The sequence below is a fragment of the Vombatus ursinus genome, unplaced genomic scaffold (assembly GCF_900497805.2).
Source record: "Vombatus ursinus unplaced genomic scaffold, bare-nosed wombat genome assembly UNPS02014852.1, whole genome shotgun sequence".
In the NCBI taxonomy this organism is placed as follows: domain Eukaryota; kingdom Metazoa; phylum Chordata; class Mammalia; order Diprotodontia; family Vombatidae; genus Vombatus; species Vombatus ursinus.
The window spans coordinates 2,936,685-2,958,213 of NW_020954630.1; the positions used below are offsets into that span (position 1 = coordinate 2,936,685).

At 35.5% G+C, this 21,529-nt stretch overlaps 1 protein-coding gene across 6 annotated transcripts in view; it reads right to left on the reverse strand.

Annotated features, from left to right (window-relative positions):
- The window catches only part of KMT2C (lysine methyltransferase 2C), a 285,908-nt gene that overhangs the window by 49,239 nt on the left and 215,140 nt on the right, over positions 1 to 21,529 (reverse strand). For all 6 annotated transcript variants that reach the window (XM_027841013.1, XM_027841014.1, XM_027841015.1 and 3 more), the window contains 11 exons: positions 21,411 to 21,443; positions 21,198 to 21,320; positions 14,921 to 15,059; positions 14,475 to 14,689; positions 11,870 to 11,943; positions 10,341 to 10,523; positions 7,828 to 9,714; positions 6,874 to 7,145; positions 4,381 to 6,173; positions 2,578 to 2,689; positions 239 to 305 (listed from right to left, as the gene is read on the reverse strand). In XM_027841013.1, coding sequence (XP_027696814.1) covers positions 239 to 305; positions 2,578 to 2,689; positions 4,381 to 6,173; positions 6,874 to 7,145; positions 7,828 to 9,714; positions 10,341 to 10,523; positions 11,870 to 11,943; positions 14,475 to 14,689; positions 14,921 to 15,059; positions 21,198 to 21,320; positions 21,411 to 21,443 — 4,898 coding nt within the window. The remainder of the gene's footprint in view (positions 1 to 238; positions 306 to 2,577; positions 2,690 to 4,380; positions 6,174 to 6,873; positions 7,146 to 7,827; positions 9,715 to 10,340; positions 10,524 to 11,869; positions 11,944 to 14,474; positions 14,690 to 14,920; positions 15,060 to 21,197; positions 21,321 to 21,410; positions 21,444 to 21,529) is intronic.

Consider the following 21,529-nt stretch of genomic DNA (forward strand, 5'->3'; position numbering starts at 1 on the left):
TGCTTATAAATGTATGTTTGAATTATAAGAGCTTAAATTAATTATTCAGAATAATCTCTCATGTGTAAGTAGTTCTAGTGTCATAAGTTATGATACTATATACCAGGTTCAAATGATAGATAATGAATTATTTGTTTGCCCTCACTATATCAGTGGCTTTACTTAAAAACAAAACAAACAAGGAACCCAACAGGAAAATCAGACGAAGAAACAAAATTCCAATTACAAGTGGCATTACCTGAGCAATTGCCTGCTGGGGAAGATTCTGGCCTTCACCACTCTGTGTCCCAGGCATAAAAGGGAACCTGTAAAAAAGGATGCAACTTTCTTAAAAAAAGAATAAGCATTTAATAGCAGCAATTTGTGAAATGATTTAAAGTAGGATAAAAAATTTTAAATGCTTAGTCATTTTCTATACCAATGAGGTAAAATTAGCAACACATTTTAAAATCAAACTAAAACCTGTGAGGCATAAAATAATAACTATAACTAATAAAATAAGTTTAATAAAATAAGTTCTAAAACATTCATGGCTATCAACCTGATTAAAGAAGACAGCAGTAATTCTGTTTTTTTTTAAAGGTCTGTATGTTATTTTAATTGCCAATAAAAATTCCAAGTGCAATATAGTTCAAAAGATGAACTAATTCAAATTAAATATGTAATGATAAACTAAAACGTTCACAAACTCCTGAAAGTCAAAACATAACTCAAATAAACGTGAAGTTTTTGAAAGATATTTCAAATATCGGATATTAATTTTTAACGTATTGTTTTATACGTCAGGTTAAGTAAAGTTTGCATTAACTGTGTTTGCTGTACTCAAGGCACAGTGCCAAGACACAAAATGGGCACTATTTAATCTATGTTGAAATGAATTCAACAACAGGAAGTTAGTGGACAGAGCACTAAACCTGAAGTCAGGAAGACTTCTTTCTGACTCAGTTTCCTCAGCTGTAAAAAGGGACCACACCTGCTTATTAGGGTCTTAGTGATTAAATGAAATAATATTTTTAAGGTACAAAGCACAGAGCCTGACACAAATTAGGCCACTTAATAAATGCTTGTTCCCTCCTGCCCCATCTACTTTAAATTCTGTCTCGGGCATTTTCTAAGCTGTGTGACCCGGGACAAGTCACTTAACCTCTCTCAGACTTAATTTCTTATATGTAAGAAGAGGATCATAATAGCACATGATAGCACAACCAGGTGATTGTGAGCAATAAATGACATGATATTTGTGCAATGCTTTGCAAACATTAAAGCACAATATTATTAAAATTATTATTTTTAATTGACTGATTCACATCTTACTCGTACAAGGGTCTCCATTAACCAATCAAGTGTGCGTGGTGGTGTCTCCTATAATAATACGTCACTTTTTGGGGGGCACTTACAGAAGTAACTAATAAAATATAAAGCACATATATACATCTTGCTTTCCCAGTTCAACTATGCAAGTACAAGGATTATGTCATGTACATAATACCTAGAAGAGTACCTTGAAGATGGTCAATATAATCACCATGATCAAAAAATATTTATTAAACTGAAATACTGGTTTAGATAAGCTGTTCAGAGCTTAAAATAGTGCCTGGAACCATAGAAGATATTTAATGAATGCCTATTAATTTATGGTGTTAATAGACAATTTGAAGCTAGCAAAAATGAAAGGGAACTGTTCCCTAATGCTCTTACATAAATCCTCAACACCGAAATAATTGGTTCATTTCTATTTCTGTGCTAACACCAAAATGGTTCCCAAATAAAATCATATCAGTTTCCACTTAATTCTACCTTTCCCATTTGAACTGCTACCTGGTCTTCTGCCTTCTTTTTTTTTAGGCAACTGGGGTTAAGTGACGTGCCCAGGGTCACACAGCTAGTAAGTGTCAAGCACTTCGTCTGAGGCCGGATTTGAACTCAGGTCTCCTGACTTCAGGACCGGTGCTCTATCCACTGTGCCACCTACCTGCCCCATTCTGCCTTCTTTTAAATAAGTAATATCTAGTTTCCAGGATCCAAAGAAGTATGTTTCGACTTTATTATTTACAATTTTCTTCTCTTTTCTAATTTTTTAAATTTCAGTAAAGAAAAATCTTTCAATTTGCCCCAATGACCAGTAAAAATTCTACCTTTTTACCCCCTCAGCTCCCGACCTCCTTTTTCCTCTCAGTATCCTTTTAGAGAAGATAATATTTATTTTGTTGATAGAATAAGAATCTTTCCTTCAATTCAAATCTATTTTTCCTTCTGCCTTTCACAATTAAAAAGGTCTATACATTTATGACTTCTAATAATCTACAACATAACTAGCATGAAAAGTTATCATTTATTAAAAGCAAAAACTTGTATTTCTCTACCATCATGTCAGTCAAATCGGTACTTTCCAAACCTTTTCCTCACGTATGAAAAGAAACTTCCTTTCAATCTCAAATCCTACTTTAACTAAACTTGGTATTTATTCTTTCCTAAAATGTAAATCCCTAAATTTCTGATATGTTTTCTCCAAATACTAGGCACATTCAAGTTAAATCAATGACTTCAGTAACTTCTAGTCTCAAAAGATTACCTTACCTGTTCATAACCATTGGTGGCATCCCCATATTGTTTTGAGCCATTACTTTATTAATCCCTTTAAGAGCTACCATTTTTGCTTTCATTATAGGATCTGTGATTGCATCAAAATCTAAAGAAAGAAATTATCATAGTTATTTGTACAGTCTCACAGCAGAATATACAGCGTAAGTAAATAATTTCTTATGACATTAAATGTTACTTTATTCTTAATATTGTATGAATTATTCTTACGATGCTGGCTAAAAAATCTTATTTATTAAGAGGATCTACATTAGATTTATTCCTATTTAATGAACCTATATTTGGAAATGTACTTTAATACCACAGCTTATAAAAATTAAGGTAAGATGTTAATGCAGATTTTTAACTTCAATCAAAATTTAACACTTTATCCAAAATATCAATTCATCTAACTACTCCCATATCTTTTTGATTTCTAGGACAGTTGCCAATAAATTAAAACAAGTAACAGGGGAAAAAAACATGAATTAGAAGGTACCATTCTATTAATGAAAAAGAAAGGATTCAAGAATCACTGAAATGAAATTGGATATATAATTTTTTTTAGATAAGAAACTCTTGGGTAAGGAAACTTCCTTCTTCAATGCAGGGTGGAACGTTTTGGCAATCTGTAGCCTTAGAGAGTTGCCTAGAGCACTGAGAGGTTAAGTTACTTCTCCAGTGTCACACAGATAGTATATGTCAAAAGTAGGACCTGAACTGGGTATTCCTACCTTTGAGAAGGGCCCTCTATCCAATAATCCATGCTGCTTCTCTAAGAACAAGATATGTAGCTATCCTGAAAAGAAATATGCCTCAGCGAGAAAGCTCTGATTCCTAACTCCAAACTTCCCCAACAAATTGAGTGCCTTTTAAAATTTCCTTGGAATGTTATATTTCTCTGCGTGTGTGAGTGCGCACACATATGTGTGCATGTCTGAGTCTTGTCCTTTCATTCAGGTAAACCACTGAAGAATAAGTTAAAATATTTTATTATTTACTGAAGTATGGAAATAAGTTTATAAAGTATTTTCATATTCATCATTTAGAACTACAATAAAAAATAAAATATTTTTTCTTAATTTGCTTAAATTCAACAATTTCTGTGTGCTACACAGGAAAAATAATCTTTGAGGAAAGAAGAGGAAAAGGAATACCACTCTTGTTTTTGATTATTCTTGTTTCTTAAGTTGATGATACAGGGATAATGTCCAAGCAGCTCAAAGCTCTGAACTTCATGACGTGAGTCAACTTCATAAAGATATAATAGTTTTCCCTCATTTTTTATAATGTATATAAACATAGTAGACCATTACTACAATAGATATGAAGAATGCAGGGAAGCATGGGAAGAAGTACATAACTTGATATACCAAATGAATACAATATAGTTAAAATAACAACTCAAATGGAAAGAATAATTAAAAAAAAAACCTTTGAAACTAAACCCTATGTAATTACGACCATGAGGAAGAGCTGAGAAAACGCATTGTCTCTTTTCTTTAAGCATAGAGGGGACTATGGGAGTGGACTACTGTATATTCTGTCAGACTCAGCTTACATATAGGAAAGTTCTGGGGTTTTTTTCCATGCTTTGTTCCAATTGATGGCTTGGTAGAGGAAGGAATAAGGATATCTATTATTAAAGGTGATAGAAAAGCCAATGATATCAATAACATTTTTAAAAGAATGAAATATACAACATCAAAAGCAAGTTTTGCATCAACTTTGAAACTTTTCATTCTTAATGGTTGCCCTTTTGAATCAAATATTATACATAAAATGCTATGGAATTCATACCAATATTGGGGAAGAATGGTTCAGAACGTTGGCGAATCATGGCTTGCATCTGTCTCTGCTGTTGCTGTTCCTGCCTTTCTTGATCCAAAAGGTCCTGGAGAAGAAGTGGCTGTTCCTCCAGAAGAAGAGGTCTTTCTCTATTCTGCTGGGCTAATGCCTGAGGAAGGAGTAATTGCTGGGTACCAGATGGATTTGCTACAGGGACAGCCTGATTGTTGGGTTGTCCGGTCCCAAAACTGTGATTTGCTGGCTGACTGTGGATAAATCCTGGATTTACAGTCATACCTTGAGAAAAAGTATGGTTCATTCTGGAGACCACAGTCATATTAGAATTCATCGTGTGGTCTAAAACTGGTCCAGAAGGCGGCATTAAAGTTGTAGGCAAACTTGACACATGATTAGATTGAGTAGCTGGCAAAGAAGGTGGAGGAGATGCCAATGGTTGTATGTCAGAATTATCAGATTTCTCATTAGCAAGTAAACTCGAGAGGACTGGAGTTGATTCAGTTATGCTACAGGCACTTATTACATCTTGAGTAGGCATCTGAGTGGATCCTTGTACATTTGTGTTTGACCCAACAGTTTCCTGATTAGTCCTATTATCAATTAAATCTTGATTGCAAGATGTTGAAGAAGTCTTTTCTCCTCCCTTTAACTCAGTTTCTGTAGAAAGCTGAGTACAGGCAGTATTTGCACTGTTCTCACTTTTCTCTTTTTCAGATTTTGCTTCCTCTTGTGAATTTGGAGAGAGTACTTCTGTTTTTATCTCACTGATCATAGTAGATTTTTTCTTTGGAGAACGTCTGTCAGATGAGATTACAGTCTTGCCAATGTTTTCACTCTTTTTTGGTTCATCAGTTTTGCACTGCATATCCAATTTATCATCAATTGGGACACTGAGATCCAACTCCTCATTAAACATACTTTTCTTATCACCCAGATCAAGTTCAGGATCTGTGTATGCAATAATATCAAATTCTCCTGATCTTAAGAGATCATCAAGATTGGGATCGTTTGTTTCCAGATTACCTAAGGTATCTAATTCATCTCCTTTGCCATCCTCTGGATCCAGATTTAAATTTTCAAGATCTTCATCATCCAAGTCTTTGACTTCAACCCCTTCGAGATCTTTGACATCTAGATCTTTTACAGAGGGATCATCAGGATCAAGCTTTTCTTCTAAGCTATCAGGTGGCTGGCTGGACATTTGTAAATTACTAGATTCATCAGCTGATACTGGAGTTGGCAGAGAAGTCCCCACAAAATCATTTCCTGGGGGATGACTCAGAGAACGCATGGCCAGAGAAGATGGATGGACAGTTTGGCCTGACTCTTGTTGAGATGGTGGTATGTGGTCCAAATTTGTAGATATTGGTAACTGATTAGTTACACACTGGGGTGTCCGCCTGACTGGATCTGTGTGTCTTGGACCTTGAAAGTCTGGCCTTGGTATAAGGTTCCCATGCCTATGGTGTTGGGAAGTTGGCTCGATGACATTGCTAGCAGAAATGTTGAAGGGAAGCCGTGGTCTTCCATCAGGGACCCGGTGCCGCAATTCAATAAATGCTTGACCGAGTATATTATGCTGTTGAACTTGCATACTCTGTGGTGGAAAATGCTGAGCAATTCCAACTGGATTATTAATCTGTGAGTTGCTCACGGGCCTGGGCATATCTACGGACATGGATCTTCGAAGCTGTGGAGGAACTCCAGGGCCCTGAATTTGCTGAGGAGGCACAAGGAAACGTTCCTGACTTGATGGTGGACCATGGCCCCCACCTGGGAATCCAAATCTAAAAAGATACATAATTCAAGAAGTTAATATTTTTGACTTAAGGAATATGGTTAAAATTTGTAGTTATGTTAGTACATGTAGTAATGTTAAAATTTACTGTTTTTTAAAGGTCAGGTAGATTTTACTACCTGTCAGGTGGATTTGTGAAATTGCTTGAACAAAGGCATGAAGTTGAAGCAAGTGAGGGCATGGAAATGTTTCCCAGAAACATGGTACTTGAATGATTGATTGAATAAGACACAGAAGCAGGGAGAAGAGACAGGATGATATTTAGAAGGTAAAACACAATATGTATATGCATTTTATCTGTCTTATTTTATGAAAATTTCCTTAAAATATTCAGGCTTTAACTCATCTATTTAGAACTTGATTTTAAAATGTGGAACCACTGAACTGCTGTCACATTATAGGTGAATGCTGTCATAGATAATTGTATTAAGTTAACTTTTTATTTGATAAGGTATAACAGAGTTCTATAAAATTTCAATAAGAAAGGTATGTCTCAAGTTTTGGGAAAAAATATTCTTGTTTGCTCGCAACTATCCTCAGTAGCATCAAAAAATAGTTACCGTCTGCATATTGAATAAAGACGAGATGGTGAAGCAGGTAGAAGCCCCAGTGACTCAAACTTCTGCATTAGCTGGGATTTCTACTTGTCTAAGTAACAATCTGGAGTTGGCTACAAAATAAAGCATTACCTCAGCCCATGATGTCTCATTCCCATGCCAGTAACATCAGAAGGAAATGGTCCTCTTTGTTCTTTTGGGAAAAGAGGAAATCGAGGTCCACCGGGTGGAACAGGAGCTCGAATATTCCCAGGATAAGGAGGTGGTGGCCTATTAAAAATTGGGTTGAGATTTTCTGGTTGCCAATGTGGCAGAGACCCAGGGTCCTGTAATCCTTTTTCTTGCCGGATAGCATTTTTTTTCTGTTGCTGCTGTTGAAGAATGATTTCACGCAACTTCTGCCTCTGATTACGGAAAAAAGGACCAGAAAGACCAACAGAGTTGATGGATACATAATGTTAAAAAAGTTTTCAAAAGACAGCACACTTCATGTAAGTTTAGCAACATAAAGTTTTTAAATATCCAGATTTTTTAAAAAGACATAAAATTTCAAATAGTGATACGTCACAGTTATGCAGTGGCTTACAGGACATGACAGTTAAATCTTACTCTTAATCAGGAAGCACACTAACCACTTAAAAACTACTCCCACCCAAAGATTCACAAGATTTAAAACCAATTTTAAAGAAAGTTACCACAAGTAAACTGAGATTTAAAATTTAATATTATTTCCCATTCTCCAACGAACCTGATATAACTTAATATGATGGACACATATCTTGGCATCATAGATTTAAAGTTGGATATGATCACAGAAATAATTTATTCTAACCCTCTTGCTTTACAGATAAAGAAACTGAGGTTTAATGAAGTAAAATGACTTGCCCAACACACTGAATAGCTGAGCAGAAATTTGAATGTGGATCTTTAGACTCAAAACTTCATTCTTTCCATAAGATCATGCCTTTTTTCAAAGACTTTGAAAGCTTTAAATACTTTTGTACTATTATAAAGTTTAGGTAAAAAGCACTAGACATTTTTTTCTAGATAACATACTTAAACACCATGACTGTACAATTAGTTTACCTGTCTGAGCTTTTCTGTATCTGCTGGAGACATGTTTATGGTATTCTGTGTATCTGTTCCGGCTAAAGTTGGGGTAGGACCAGGAATTTGGGGCATAGCAGAAAATTGCTGTCCTTGAGAACTCATTGGAGAATTTGAAGATGCATTAAAATTCCCTTCTGATCCTGTTCTTGGTTGATCAACAACATCATGGCTAATTTGACTAGTTCCAAAAGAATCAGACTGAGGTCTTGGAGTCATTGGAGGCTGATCGTAAGGGTCATGAGCTGGGGAAGGTGGAACATGGCTAAAGGTTTCTGACAAAGCAGGACCTGGTGGCCTCGGTGTTTGAGAACATGTATCTGATGGCCTTACAAAAGTTCCAGGTAAAGTTGGCCCTCTGTTTTGTGCTGCCTGAAGGAAAGTATCTTGATTTGGCACAAGACCTGGTCTTGTCAAGGGGGATCTAGCAAAACTTTCTGGAATGCCTGGTCTTGGAGGTGCTGATACCTGTGAATAAGGACCAGTGATGGTAGGTCTTGGTGTTCCAGGAGGGTGAGCATAAGGATCAGTATGCCTTTGATTACCTGGCGATGGAACAAATAAATCTGTCTGTGAAGATGTTATGGGTGTAGAAGACTGCTGAATATATGGATCAACAGTGGTAGGCCGTGCAGTTGCAGGAGGTTGGGAATAGGGGTCCTTAATGGGTCGAGGTGTTCCTGAGGATTGGGAAAAAGTATCTGCAAGAGGGTGAGGAGTTCCTGGAGGCTGGGAATAAGGGTCCTGAGAAGTTTGCCTGGACATAGCTCCAGACTGAGAAAAAGACCTTGAAGGGTGGGCAAAAGAGTCATTCATTACAGGATGAGGAGTATGGGGAGGCTGGCTATATGGATCACTAGACTGATTATGAGGAAAACTGTCTACTGGCCTTGGTGTCAGAACAGGCCTTTCATAGGGGTCGACAGACATTCGTCTCGGTGTTTGTGGCACTGATCCGAACGGATCTTGTGGGGATTGAGGTGGGTGCATTGGAGGCTTAAAAGGTCCAGTGCTGCTATCAACAGGAGCAGGTGTCAGTGGAGGTCGTGCATATGGATCAGCTATCCGTTGTCTTTGAAACCTGTCAGTCCTAGGAGATGGTTTAGCGAAAGGATCATTAGCTCCAGCTGCTACAGGACTTTTTCCAGTTTGTTCCATGACAATGGGAGACCTTGGTATACCCAAAGGTTTAGAAAACTGATCAGTCACTACAGGCCTGGGTGTGTCTGGGGGTTTTGCATAGGGATCACTACCAGATGAAGAAGAACATACATCCCTGACAGAAGAAAGCCTACTTGCTGTTGTCTCAGTTACTTGAATGTTTCGAGATAAGGGAGTGGTGCAGGTTTCCGCTGATATACCAGAATTCCTTCTAGGAAAGTTCTGAGCACCCGAAGGTGGTCTAGGGGTTCCTACCATTTTAGCATAAGGATCGACTGGAGACGGGGGCCGTGCGCTTGAAGAACCTGATGAAAATATGTGCGGTGATGGAGACTGAGGTGTCTGAGTCTGAGGAAGGGCTTCCTGAACTGCGACGCGGACAGGGGCTGGGGGAGGAGGTGGTGCTTGGGGCTTTAGAAATACATCATCTGAAGCTGCTGTAGTCGGGGGTCCGGGAAGCTGTGGTTTTGTAAACAGGTCTTTGTGGAATGACTGTGCAGGAGACATACTTCCATTGCCAGGCTGAGGCGTTAAAGGGCTTTGCATCCCACTGCTAGGCGTATCTGACCCAGACGGGTTTACGAGCGGTTGGGGACCAAACTGCTGTTGCTGCTGCTGTTGCTGTTGCTGCTGTTCATTTTTCACTTGTTCAAGTTTCTGTGTGGCTTCAATTTTTGCTTGCTGTTTACTTTTCTGACGCATTTGCTATTGAAGGAAGAGACAGAAATGAAAAACTTAACAGCCAACATCAGTAAAGGAAAAACTGGCCTGTTTGGCTGTTGCATAAGAACAACTATTAGATTAAAAACCCACTTTACTGCATCTTAAACTCCTTAAGGACAGGGATCATGTATTACTTATACCGAACAGCACCTGGCACACAAAATTTATAGAGTAGGAGTACAGGTAACAGCTGTTGAATGAAGAACAATTTAAATATCTATTAAACACCAAATGGAAGAAAAAAGTTTTGGAAACATGAAAATTCTTGGTTGTTCTGTACTCAGAGCTATAAATCTACATGTAAACACATCACTTGGCTTTTATATATGGTCGAAATTAAATTCAGAATAAGAAATATCTACTTATATTTACACAGTGCATTACGATTTAATGAGTACTTTCCTCACAGTATATCTGTGAGGTGGACATTCCACAAATTATTATTCCTATTTAACAGCCTGGAAAATTCAGTTTTCCAATGTTACAAAGTGAACAACTGTATGAGCCAGGCCTCCTAACTCCATGCCCATGCCTCTTTCTCCTATGTATCTTCTCGGTAATCAATGCCTCTATGTAAAAAGCATTAAAAAAAATTTAATAAAACATACCTGTCTGAATTTCCATTCCTGCTCATGTTCGGATTCTCTCTGCTTTAACGGATCTTTAAATAGATCTGAGTCAATACGAGAGCTAGGATCGATATTATCCTGCTGTTGCTGCCTCTTCATGGAATCATTTGACATCTGTACTTTATTAATACGCTGAGCAGCTCTATTATCTCTGGCTTTTTGCTTTGAGAGAAAAAAATGACAGTAATTCCTTTTCTACATGTGAAAATAAAATGTTAATTTAAGGTAAATTTAAATTAACAAAAAAAGGGGGGGAAACTGAGATTAATTCCTTGAAATTGAAAAATACTATTTCTTACGACTTTTCTTGGGTCTTTTCTTTTCAAGACATTGTATTCTAAACTGCTGACGCTCTGTTTCATTTTCCAAAACATCTGAAGATGCTTTCTAAAAGTTTTATGATTATCCACTAGTGAGTATGGGTAGAAAGTCCAAAAAAAGCCATTAACACTGAATTCATATCTATATATCATCTATTTTGATGAACATAAAATTTAGGTAATATAAAGGAGAATAGTTTTAGTTTATAGAGAAGGAAAAGAGACAAAATTAGGATTTAGACATTTAGTGTTCCACTTGAAGATGCGGAGACAAGCACCAAAGTGACTGACAAACATAAATCCAGCGGATTACTATTCCAGTAAAGTTCTGGCACTGGAGTGAAAAAAAAAAGTATTTTTTACCTTCACTAAAACAAGCATGGTAGCTCTTTGTTAATCAAGCTATATTATTTTTAGAGCACTCTAACTGAATATCAAGCTGGAAAAAGAACGGAACTAGCTATCATTTAGTCTGCATAATCTACAAATAAGGATTTTCATCTGAGTTAGAAAGACTTCATCTGCCAAAGAGCAAAAATGGTCTTTGAACTTTGATATGAATCCAAAATAGGTATTTCTTAGTAAAGAGCATATCTTAAATGTTTTTTTAAAGTCTTAAGAAAAAGATCAAAATTAAAATTTCCAAACAACTTACAGGAAAGCATCAAAAGCCTTTCTAACTCTGTCCCTGACAATAATAAGAACCAAACAAACACGGCTGTCCTAACCCTTTGATGAGGGATGGGGGTGGAAATGAGGAGAGAAAAGAAAGAAAATGTACTTCTCAAAATAAAAAGGTCCTTCTGTTATATCTAAATAATTTCATTAAAAAGAAAAATTACAGAAATCAAACTATGTTCACCGTAAATATCAGAGAAACTGAGAAAGAAATCTGACATTTGTCCTCCAAGTATGCTGCCCTTTTGAAAATGGAATATTTAATTTTAAAATAAAGTGAATGTGTAAAAATTAGCTCATTTTCAAGCTTCAACAGTTTTTTTAAAAACTAGCTTATCAAAACAGCAGTCTACATTAAGATCTAATGATCTAGAGAGTAACTTTTAAAGCAAAGTCATGTTAAGCTATAAAAGTATTAAAATGTTTATTTTTTGTAATCCTAAGACTTTAAAATGACATGATGACATTATGACATAAAGCACACAAACAGGATAAGTATTTTTAAAATACCACATATGGAGCTCTTTCCTGAGAACTTGCTTTTCTCCACAATTTAGCAATCTGCTTCACTCTTGTGGTCCAATCTAAAACAAAACAAGAACAGGTTCAGAGAAGGGGTTCCTTTGTACTGGCAGCCATGTGGAAGTATGAGGTGTTCAGGACAGACACAGTTCGGATAGACAAGATTTTGAAGACTATACCTCACATTCAAATGTGATGGCATGGAACCTAGCTCATAAAATGGAGAGAATACAAAGCACATTTAGTAATGTCTGCATATAAGTCAGGAATGTAGCCTTTCAAACCTATAAAGTGTGCTCTAAAACTAAAAGGTTAACTATTCTGAATGACACTACTTCTAATTGGACCCACATCAAACAATAATGTTTATGTGACCAAGTATCATAATGATCATTCATCACAATATAAATACACATTAGGAGGAAATAATTTTAAGCATTTGAAACAATAAACAAACACATAAAAAGGCTCACAATTCCATTGGTTGGGGTAGGGGTTATTCTAGTGATTCCATCAATGAATTATTTACAAAACGAAATATGATGAAGAAAAATCAAGTATATATTGCAAAAAAAAAAAAAAAAAAAAGAATTACTCCAAATATTAAATGAAGGCTTTCAAAAAATTAAAGGTTATGGAAACAGGAATGGCAAAAACAGTAAGAAAAGTTTGTAATGTGATGTTGAACCATAATACACATTCAAAAAAGACAGTCAACTGTGCCAAATAAAAATAAGGGGGCAGAAACAAGAGAAGATTTATGACTTGTCTTTCATAGTGACTAAACTGAGTCAAACCTATTCCAACAATGTAAACTGATTTAGCTACATCCATCCATCTATCCACCTATCCATCTATCTACTCGTCTATCTATCCACCCATATTATGTATACTAGCTCCATTTCTCTATTTAGCTTATAATTATTTTACAAACAGTTATAATTATATTCTTTATTATTATAAGTAACACATTGAGGAAAGGTAAAGGAAAACAGTTTTAGTTTAGACAGAAGGAAAAGAGACAAAATTGAAATTCAGACTCTGATTCATTAATCTTTAACTTGAAGAAAGAATGTAAACAATATTATAATAAAATAAGTAAATCTTACTTCATATTTCAATATCAAAACACACTGTACTGTCAAGCAATTAAGTGAGAGTCCCATCATGAAAAGTGAGAGGTTGTGTGGTGTTCTAGCATAAGTGTTCTACTTGGAGTCAAGAGATTATCGCTGCAGAGCATCTGTAGACAAGTCATTTAACCTCAGTTTCCTCCTCTATGACGGTGGAGTGATAATTCTAGCACTGCATGATTCCTGATCTCTCTGTGCTGTTTTACACACACACACACACACACACACACACACACACACACACACACACAAAAAATTCTTTGTTTTCCTCACAGACATCAGCAGCTCAAACATTTTCAGGGCTTTCTCGGTACTCTGCATTTAATGTCATGCCTTCTGATCTTTACATCTTCATCTCAGGCTTCTCTTTTCAACACACTCTCTGTACCTGCCACGTCGGGGTTTAGTGCTGTTAACTGCCACACGCCAACCTGTCATCCAGAACTATAATTATAATCCCTTTGTTGAAGACTACTACATAAAGATCTACATATCTAGTCCAATTTCACTCCTCAACTTTAATCCTAGAACATGAACTATCTATTGAACATATTGAATTGGATATTTTGCAGACTCTCAAATTGAACATGGCAAAAAAACATTTTTTGCCTGAGACACTCTACTCTTTTAACTTTCCCTATTTCTGTCGAGAGTAGCATGATCTTCAAAGGCAAGCCAGTATTCAAACCTCAATGTCATTCTCAACTCCTCACTACACATCTCCAGTCAGTTACCAGTTTTCTTTTCTAATTCTACAGCATTTCTCACAATAAAGTCCATTCTTTTCATTGATAAAGCCAGCCACCTTATAGTGTTCAGGGACTTATTACTTCTTAACTAAATTAACATTATAGATTCTTAATTGGTCTTCCAACCTGAAGTCTATGGCCATTCCAATATATTTTCCAAATAGCTAACAAAGTGACTTTCCCAAAATATAGTAAAAACAGTAACTAACAACAAAACCAACAATAATTACTATTATTAAAAAATGATGATGATGATGATGATGATGATGATAATAACAATAGAGTTTATTAGTATAATATGTGACTACATGAAGTAGTTGTTGTTCGGATATTTACCTAATCTAAAAGGCCTTTCAGTTTTCTGGCAACATCTTTAGGACTAGGGAGGTTACTAATTAAAAGACTGCAATATAGAAGTAGATAGGTAACGGGAAGAAAATGTCAAGAAGTCTATGACTTCACAATCACAGAAGGTGAAAGCTTAAAGAAGATTTATGTATCCTCTTGTCTATCTTCACCATATAGAGGAAGAAACTGAAGCACAGAGGTAAAGGGGCAGAGGGAGGACTCTCTGGTATGGGGTTTTTGATGGTAAGGCCAGAGTCTTTTCCACTCCAACAGAGTGCGTGAACCTGACCTAATAAACATGAAGGGAGGGGGGGAGGAGAACAGAGATGTATACCAATTTAACTAATTAATATACCAACTGACCTGGGAATTCTTCCTTGAGGTTCGGAAAGTTGATGTTGGTATAGAGAACAGGTGCCACGGTTGCTATTTCGCCCAAAGCTTCTTCTTTCTCCCATTTGAGAGTGCTTCTCTGGGTGTTAGACAAAGTATCACCTTCTCCTTCCATAGCTGGGGCTGATGAGGGCCAAGAACTATGAGGATCATTCCCCATTGAGCTCAAGGCAGGATTTTTATCCCTGTAAAAATACATCTCAGTTGCATGACATAAACTACTCCTACATGGTCTATTGAGATCTAAGTTTGGAGTCACAGGACAGAACTCTAGGATTTAGTTTTCTTTTACTTTAGCAATAAGTAAAAATTTCTTACCACCATATAGATTAGCTACACTACTCAGAGAAGACCAATCTATGCACATGTATAATCACCATGATTTAAGTTTTGGCAGGAAGCTGTGGAATTATTACCTGGTATCAGTATATGGGGACTGTGTTATAGAAGAGAAGGTTCCTAATCCATTTCCAGGAGTCAAAGAATTATGAGGGAGATGAGGATTAGGTCCAATAAGGCCATTCATAAGTGGCATACGAGAAAAAACACCATCTCCTTGGGATGAGAAAAAATAATAAGTGGTTACATGTATATTATAGGTATGACAAATAATACAACTAAGTATTTTAAAGTCTCAGGAGTCTAATTTTTTGTGCAAGTTTAACTGCTAGACTGACATATGCCAGAGGGAAAAATGGCTTAGGACTGGAAGCTGAAGACAGCAATGGATAAATGAATATAAGAATGCACATAGAGTTTTGGGGGCAGGCTATTTGTTACTCAACAAATTTCAGTAATTACAAATTAAGAAGACCTATACTTATAAGAAAATAAGCAAAGAAAGAAAGGTTTTTTTTAATCCCAAAGAGAAAATGTAAAAAAAAAATTCCAACATTCTACAAGTTAAAACAACTGGAAAGATTTCACTAATGCTCAACGCATTAAACATTTTGTACTTTATATCTGTTTATATATCTGTTTAATTTATTTAATAGTCTCAAAATCTCCAAATTCAAAGTAAAAATTATTCACTTAAATGAATATTATATACACATCACTGTGGTAGTTGAAAGTCTACAAAACATGTATAAAAGTCTGTCTTTAAGGAGCTCATCATACACAAGTTTTGTTTGAAGAATGGCAGTATTTTCAAAGATGGTAAATTCAAGACTATGTAGGTGTTTTGTGCCTGGCAGAAAAAGGTATTTGAACATATCTATTTTTTTCTTCTGTAACCTCATGTTCCCTAATGCACCCAGGGTCAAATACAAAAGCATCTGTTTGGCATTCAAAGCCCTTTATAACCTGGACACATTCTACCTGTCCAGTTGTTTGCACATTACAACCCTTTATACATAATATGATCCAGCAATGCAGGATCTTTCAAGAACACAATATATCCCTTGAATCTTAGCATTTTCACTATGACTGGAACACTTTTCCTCCTTGCTTCATCAAGTCTCAGCTAAACCTCTACCTTCTGCAAGAAGGCTGCCTAATATCCCTTAATGCTAGTTCCTTCAAAATTATGAGCAATTTACAATGGGTTATACTTGGTTTGTATAGAGTTGTTTTCATGGTATCTACCCATTAAATTGGGAGCTAGAGGACAAGGACTATTTCTGCCTTTCTCTGTATATTCAGTACTTAACATAGCATCTGACAGAAAGAAGGTATTTAATGAATGCTTCCTAATTTGAAAAAAATTAAGAATAATATACACAGCAATGACAAATAAGAACAATTTGCTGGCTTTACAAGGAGGGCCTAAGAGTGTCCTGGCAGAGACAAAGAACACATCTGTTCTATGCTGTAGAATCTTACACCATATGGTAAACAAACATAAAAATACTGAGAAATATAAATACTAGGTAATTTAAAAACACAGTCCTTGATTTGGTTAAAAGTGACAGACTAAAATTTTCCTAACAGACATTCAAAACATTTTGACTGCTGAAATTTTTAGGTTTAGGATGAGATAATTCAGTTATTGTTTAAAGGAAGGAAAAGCAAAAACTAAAAATACATTTACGTGCTAGAATAAGAAGTTAAAGGGAAGCTTGGGAAGTTATAACCATAAATTAAGAAAACTAATTTCCATAAATTCTTAAAACTCAAATAAAATGGAGTTTGGATAGATGTAGGCATTCCCTTCAAAGAGAGAGATCAAAATTCATCCATTCTGGGGAACTCTTGTTGACTTCTTTTCCTAAGTTCACTACAGGATGAATTCACACAGTAAGTTAGGGGGTTTTCATCAGTTTCTCTAAAACCTCCACAAATACTACTGGTTATTCAAGCACTCGCCATGTAACTAGCCCATCTTATTTGTTTGATGACCTCCCTTACTGTGCTTCTCCTTAGTAATTCCATCTTTGTTACATGAAAAAGCTTTATAAACACATTAAAAAAAAAAAGCACAAAATTCTCACATCTTTCTGGCTATACTATAACTCTCCAATGTTATCCTACTTTCTACACTACAAACCCAGAGATCTAATAGTTTTCTTCAATAGTCATATACTTTCAATTAAAAAAAAAACGACCATAGTATTATACTTCTTTGTGTCTTTTTCAAATATCTTTATTTTTTAACTAAAATAAGAGAAAAAATTAATGACCAAAACACCTAGATCATTAAGAAACAGTCTGGATAAGTGAAGAAGGATAAGTGAACTATACTTTCAGTCAAATACGTGTCAGGTACAGTGCTAAGCAATGAGAACAGAAATAAAAGAAGAAAGAACATTGGTTTCAAGGTGTTTATATTCTAATGGGAAGAGACAGCATATAAAAGGAATCTAAAAAAGGAATGAAGGGGAAAGCAAGAAGGAACCCATAGACGTATGTAAAGGAGTAGGATGGAAGCCTGGAGAACAATAAAGAGATGAGTGGGCTGGAGGACATCACTTGGTCTGGGACTAACCAGCCAATCAGAAGGAGAAGCTGCAGGGGCAAAGGGTACTTCTAATGTGCAAAGTCCAGGGGAAGAGTGAGTTTCTGGGATGAGGGGGTTTCTATGGCATGGTAGAAAATGTCTGGAATCTAGGCAGTTAGCAATCCGTCTGGGAGGACCTCCCCTTCATGACATACAAAAGGGTAAGATGGAAAATTGTGGACTGAATGATAATAAAGTGCTTCAACCAGATTTTTTTAAATGTATGGAAGAAAACAAAACAAAATGCAGAAACACAAACGTGCAGAACAATTCTGAAAGTAAGAAGTAGAACTTACTTTATACACAAACATAAGTTTAATAAATTTCAGAATAACTTTTTTTTTCAAATCAAAGGCATGAAAGAGGGGAAAGGAATATCACGTACAAAAGTCAACAAACATTTACTAAGCACAAAAAAAACCCCAAAAAACAAAACCCCACAAAAACAAAAAAAACCAGTTCCTACTCTGAGAGAATACACATTTAATGGAGGAGACAACATGCAAACAACTATGTACAAACAAGATATATACAGGATAAACTAGGGATAGTGTTAGAAGGAACTTGCTAAGGTTAAAGGGGATCAATGAAGAGCTTTCTGTAGAATGTAAAAATTTAGATGGAACAGGAAAGAGGTCAGGGAAGGTAAAAGGCAAAGATGATTGTGGAAACAGAGTTTCAGGCATGAAGGATACCACAGTCAAAATGTCCAGATTAGGGAGGTGGATTGTCTTGTTGGACTAATAAGGAAACCAGTTATTTGGAACACAGAGTATGTGGAAGGGAGTGAGGAATAGGATGTCTGGAAAAGTAGCAAAACCTAGATTCTGGTTGTAGCTGTGTCACTTATAATTTGACTATTATCACCTTAGAATTCACTGCTATGATAAAAGATCTAGAAAATCTTTCTATCTAAAATGAACTACTTAGATTTTCATAAGGATGGCATTTTATTGCCTGCTAAAACTAAGTCACTGAATGAAAAAATTACTGCATTTTGTACTATTTTACATTTCACCGTCATGCATTCATGACATATGATGATTTCCTTCACCTTATTGATCACTAATGCAAGCCAGGGCAGTTAGGTGGTACAGTGGATAGATTATTGGGCCTGAAGTTGGGAAGGCATCTTCCTGAGTTCAAATTTGACTTAAGAAACTTATTAGACCTAGACAAGTCACTTCACTCTATTTGCATCTTGAGGAGGACCAATCCACAATTTTTGCCAAGAACACTCCAAATAAGGTCATAAAGAGTTGGACATGACTAAAAAATGACTGAACAATAGATTAATAACAAAAATACTAATAAGGGTGCAGGCTATAGTGCATCACTATGAAAGTGATTGAGAATCGCTGATCTGACCCCACTGCCAAGCAACAACACTTGTCATCCTTGTTCCTAAAGCAGTTTTACTTTCCTGTACTAACAATTAAGAATATGCCCTCCACTGAATCTGGCACATTGCCTCTCATGTAGACATTTTGAGAACACGTTGGTTTATTTGCTCTCAGTTGTAAATTAACCACTACTTTCACTTACATCAAAGGGTAATTTCTTGGGAAAATGGAAGACAGTGAAGATCAAAAATCTTGTCTGAACTTATATGTAAAGAAACTAATTTAATCAGTACTGAATATTGAATAACATTCACAGTCCTTTAAGATAAAAGTCTTTTTTACTACACTGTGAATGTTGAAAACAAAACTAAACAAAATGCCAAACAACTCTGCCTGTAAAAATTAAACAAAGCAAAACAAAAAAACACTCATGAATCAACTCCACAAATATAAGCAGTTAATTAACTAACAACAAAGTATTTTCCTTCAATATTATTCCACTTAAGAAATTCTATGCTCCCAAAACCATTTGGTTATTCAATCTGTTTTAATCAGGCCATGAACATCTCTCCAAATTTGTATTAGGAAATTAATTTATGCTTCTCTTTCCTTACTACCCATTGGTATGTTCCAAAACAGTGTTTTAAGCATTTATTAGGCCAAAATGAAAAGTATGGGTCTGGAAGTTATAATTCTTTATTAAAAAGTTAATTAACAAACAGAAGTACGTTGGCTTCTTTTAGGAGAACGATCCAAGAGACATGTTCAAGAGAGTGAGAAAATTTCAGATTTCCAAAAAGTAAAAGGGGTTTTTTATTCTAATCAAGGTAATGATCAGTCATGACTTCATAAGATTAATAACAGCATATGCTAAATACCTCTAGGAAGAAAAGCAATGGTTTAATATAGACTGAGAGACATATTTGCAAATACAGTCAAAATATGGATTTTATTTGATTATACTTTGTATATCTTGTATACTTTTTTTGTAACTTTGTATACTTATTTGTAACAGGGAAGTAAGTGGGGATGGAGACAGACAGGAAGGGATGAGTAACTAGGTTGAGAGAAACAAAACAAAGAAAACAGACTCAAGAAACAGGTTAAAAAAATCCCAAATTAAAAAGAAATTGAAAACTGAACAAAATTTTGTTACTGTGCTATATTTAATGCAGACCTCAAAAACTATATAAAAGAACTCTAAAGTTTCCATATACTGAAATGTTCATATTCATTGATGATTGTTAGTTTATAATAAATTTTAAATTTTTCATCAATTAAAAAAATATAAGGATGGAGATGAAGGGAAAGAATCAAGTATGAGACTTATGGATTTATTTTTTTTCAGACTGAATTTTTTGGGACAAGATTTTTTTTCTTTAAAACAAGGATTCCTATTTACTAGCTGACATTTATTTTTTTTCTTCTGCCTTTTTCTTATTGCATATATATAATGCTGAAATTTCCACATGTAAATGGATTCTTCGTTTGAGCAGCGAAAGTGAAACAAAGAGAGAGGAAAGGGATTTTACAGAGCATTTGGTATAAATTATTCACTTTAGAAACAAGAAAACCAAGTTCTATTAATGTGAAGTTATTTGGACAAGATTAAATAAACAGTATGCAAAGAGAGGTATCAAAATGGTTTGGAAATTAGGATTTCTTTTAGATTACTTGCACTAATTCAGAAGTACTAAATATAAGAAAATTATTAATTGGCTAACACGGAGTAAGTATATTCTTAAAAATTTTGTTTTCTGCTTACAAACACACAGGTAATAGAAAGTAAGGCCATCCATAAGAAAAAATAATCAGTCAGCAAATCATCAAACACCTCTGCAGAAAAAGAATCCCACACCTTCCCACAAAGCAAACCTCAATTTATTTTCAATGGTAATATTTGAAAAAAGCAACTTTTGGCCAAAGAATCAGATTCATTAGAAGTACAAGAGCTAGAGTCAGGACTTAGAACTGCTGAATCAGCAGACAAAACTGGCCACAAACAGGATTGAGTACCTTTCAAAAGGCAAGACAAGAAAAATTACATGTTGTTTGCAAGCATGTAGACTTTTCAAGAATGACAGCAAATTATCTGGGACCCAACATCATACCTCCTAAAAGAAATGTTTAAGATACCCAGCAGTACCCTAGGCAAAATGAAATTAATTCATCCAACATTAGTGGGGCACAGATGGACTGACTTCCAGAAACTTCAAACCCTAGTAATAAAATCAAGTGTCATCGCATGGCATTAATCTTCTCAAGATATTAATATTCAGTACTCTTTCATTACCACGCCTCCAGGTGTACTTCAATCAAGGCTTCAGTAACAATATTCTCTTGTCATTAAATTATAATGCATACAAAGACTGATTAATGAAAATATACCCCCAACACCAAATCAGAACATACCCTGATTATGTAATGGAATTAACTGTGGTGGTGGTGGTGGAGGCTGTGGCAGTGAGGCTGGCTGAGTGGTAGCAGGACTCAGTACAGCAGTGAACAAGTCTTCAACATCTTTACCTCCAAGCTCTGAAAAAGAAATAGCAAGTAAAATATAAATTGCTGGAATATTATTAAGAGGATAAAGATTTCACTAACATAAAGAACAGGAACACATACCTGGAATCTTAAACAATTTTCCAAGAATTGCTCCTGAAATGAAGTTTTAAAAAACAGACATCAGTCATCTTATTTAGATAATTATATGAACAATAGTATTAAATTTAATTCATGTGAAG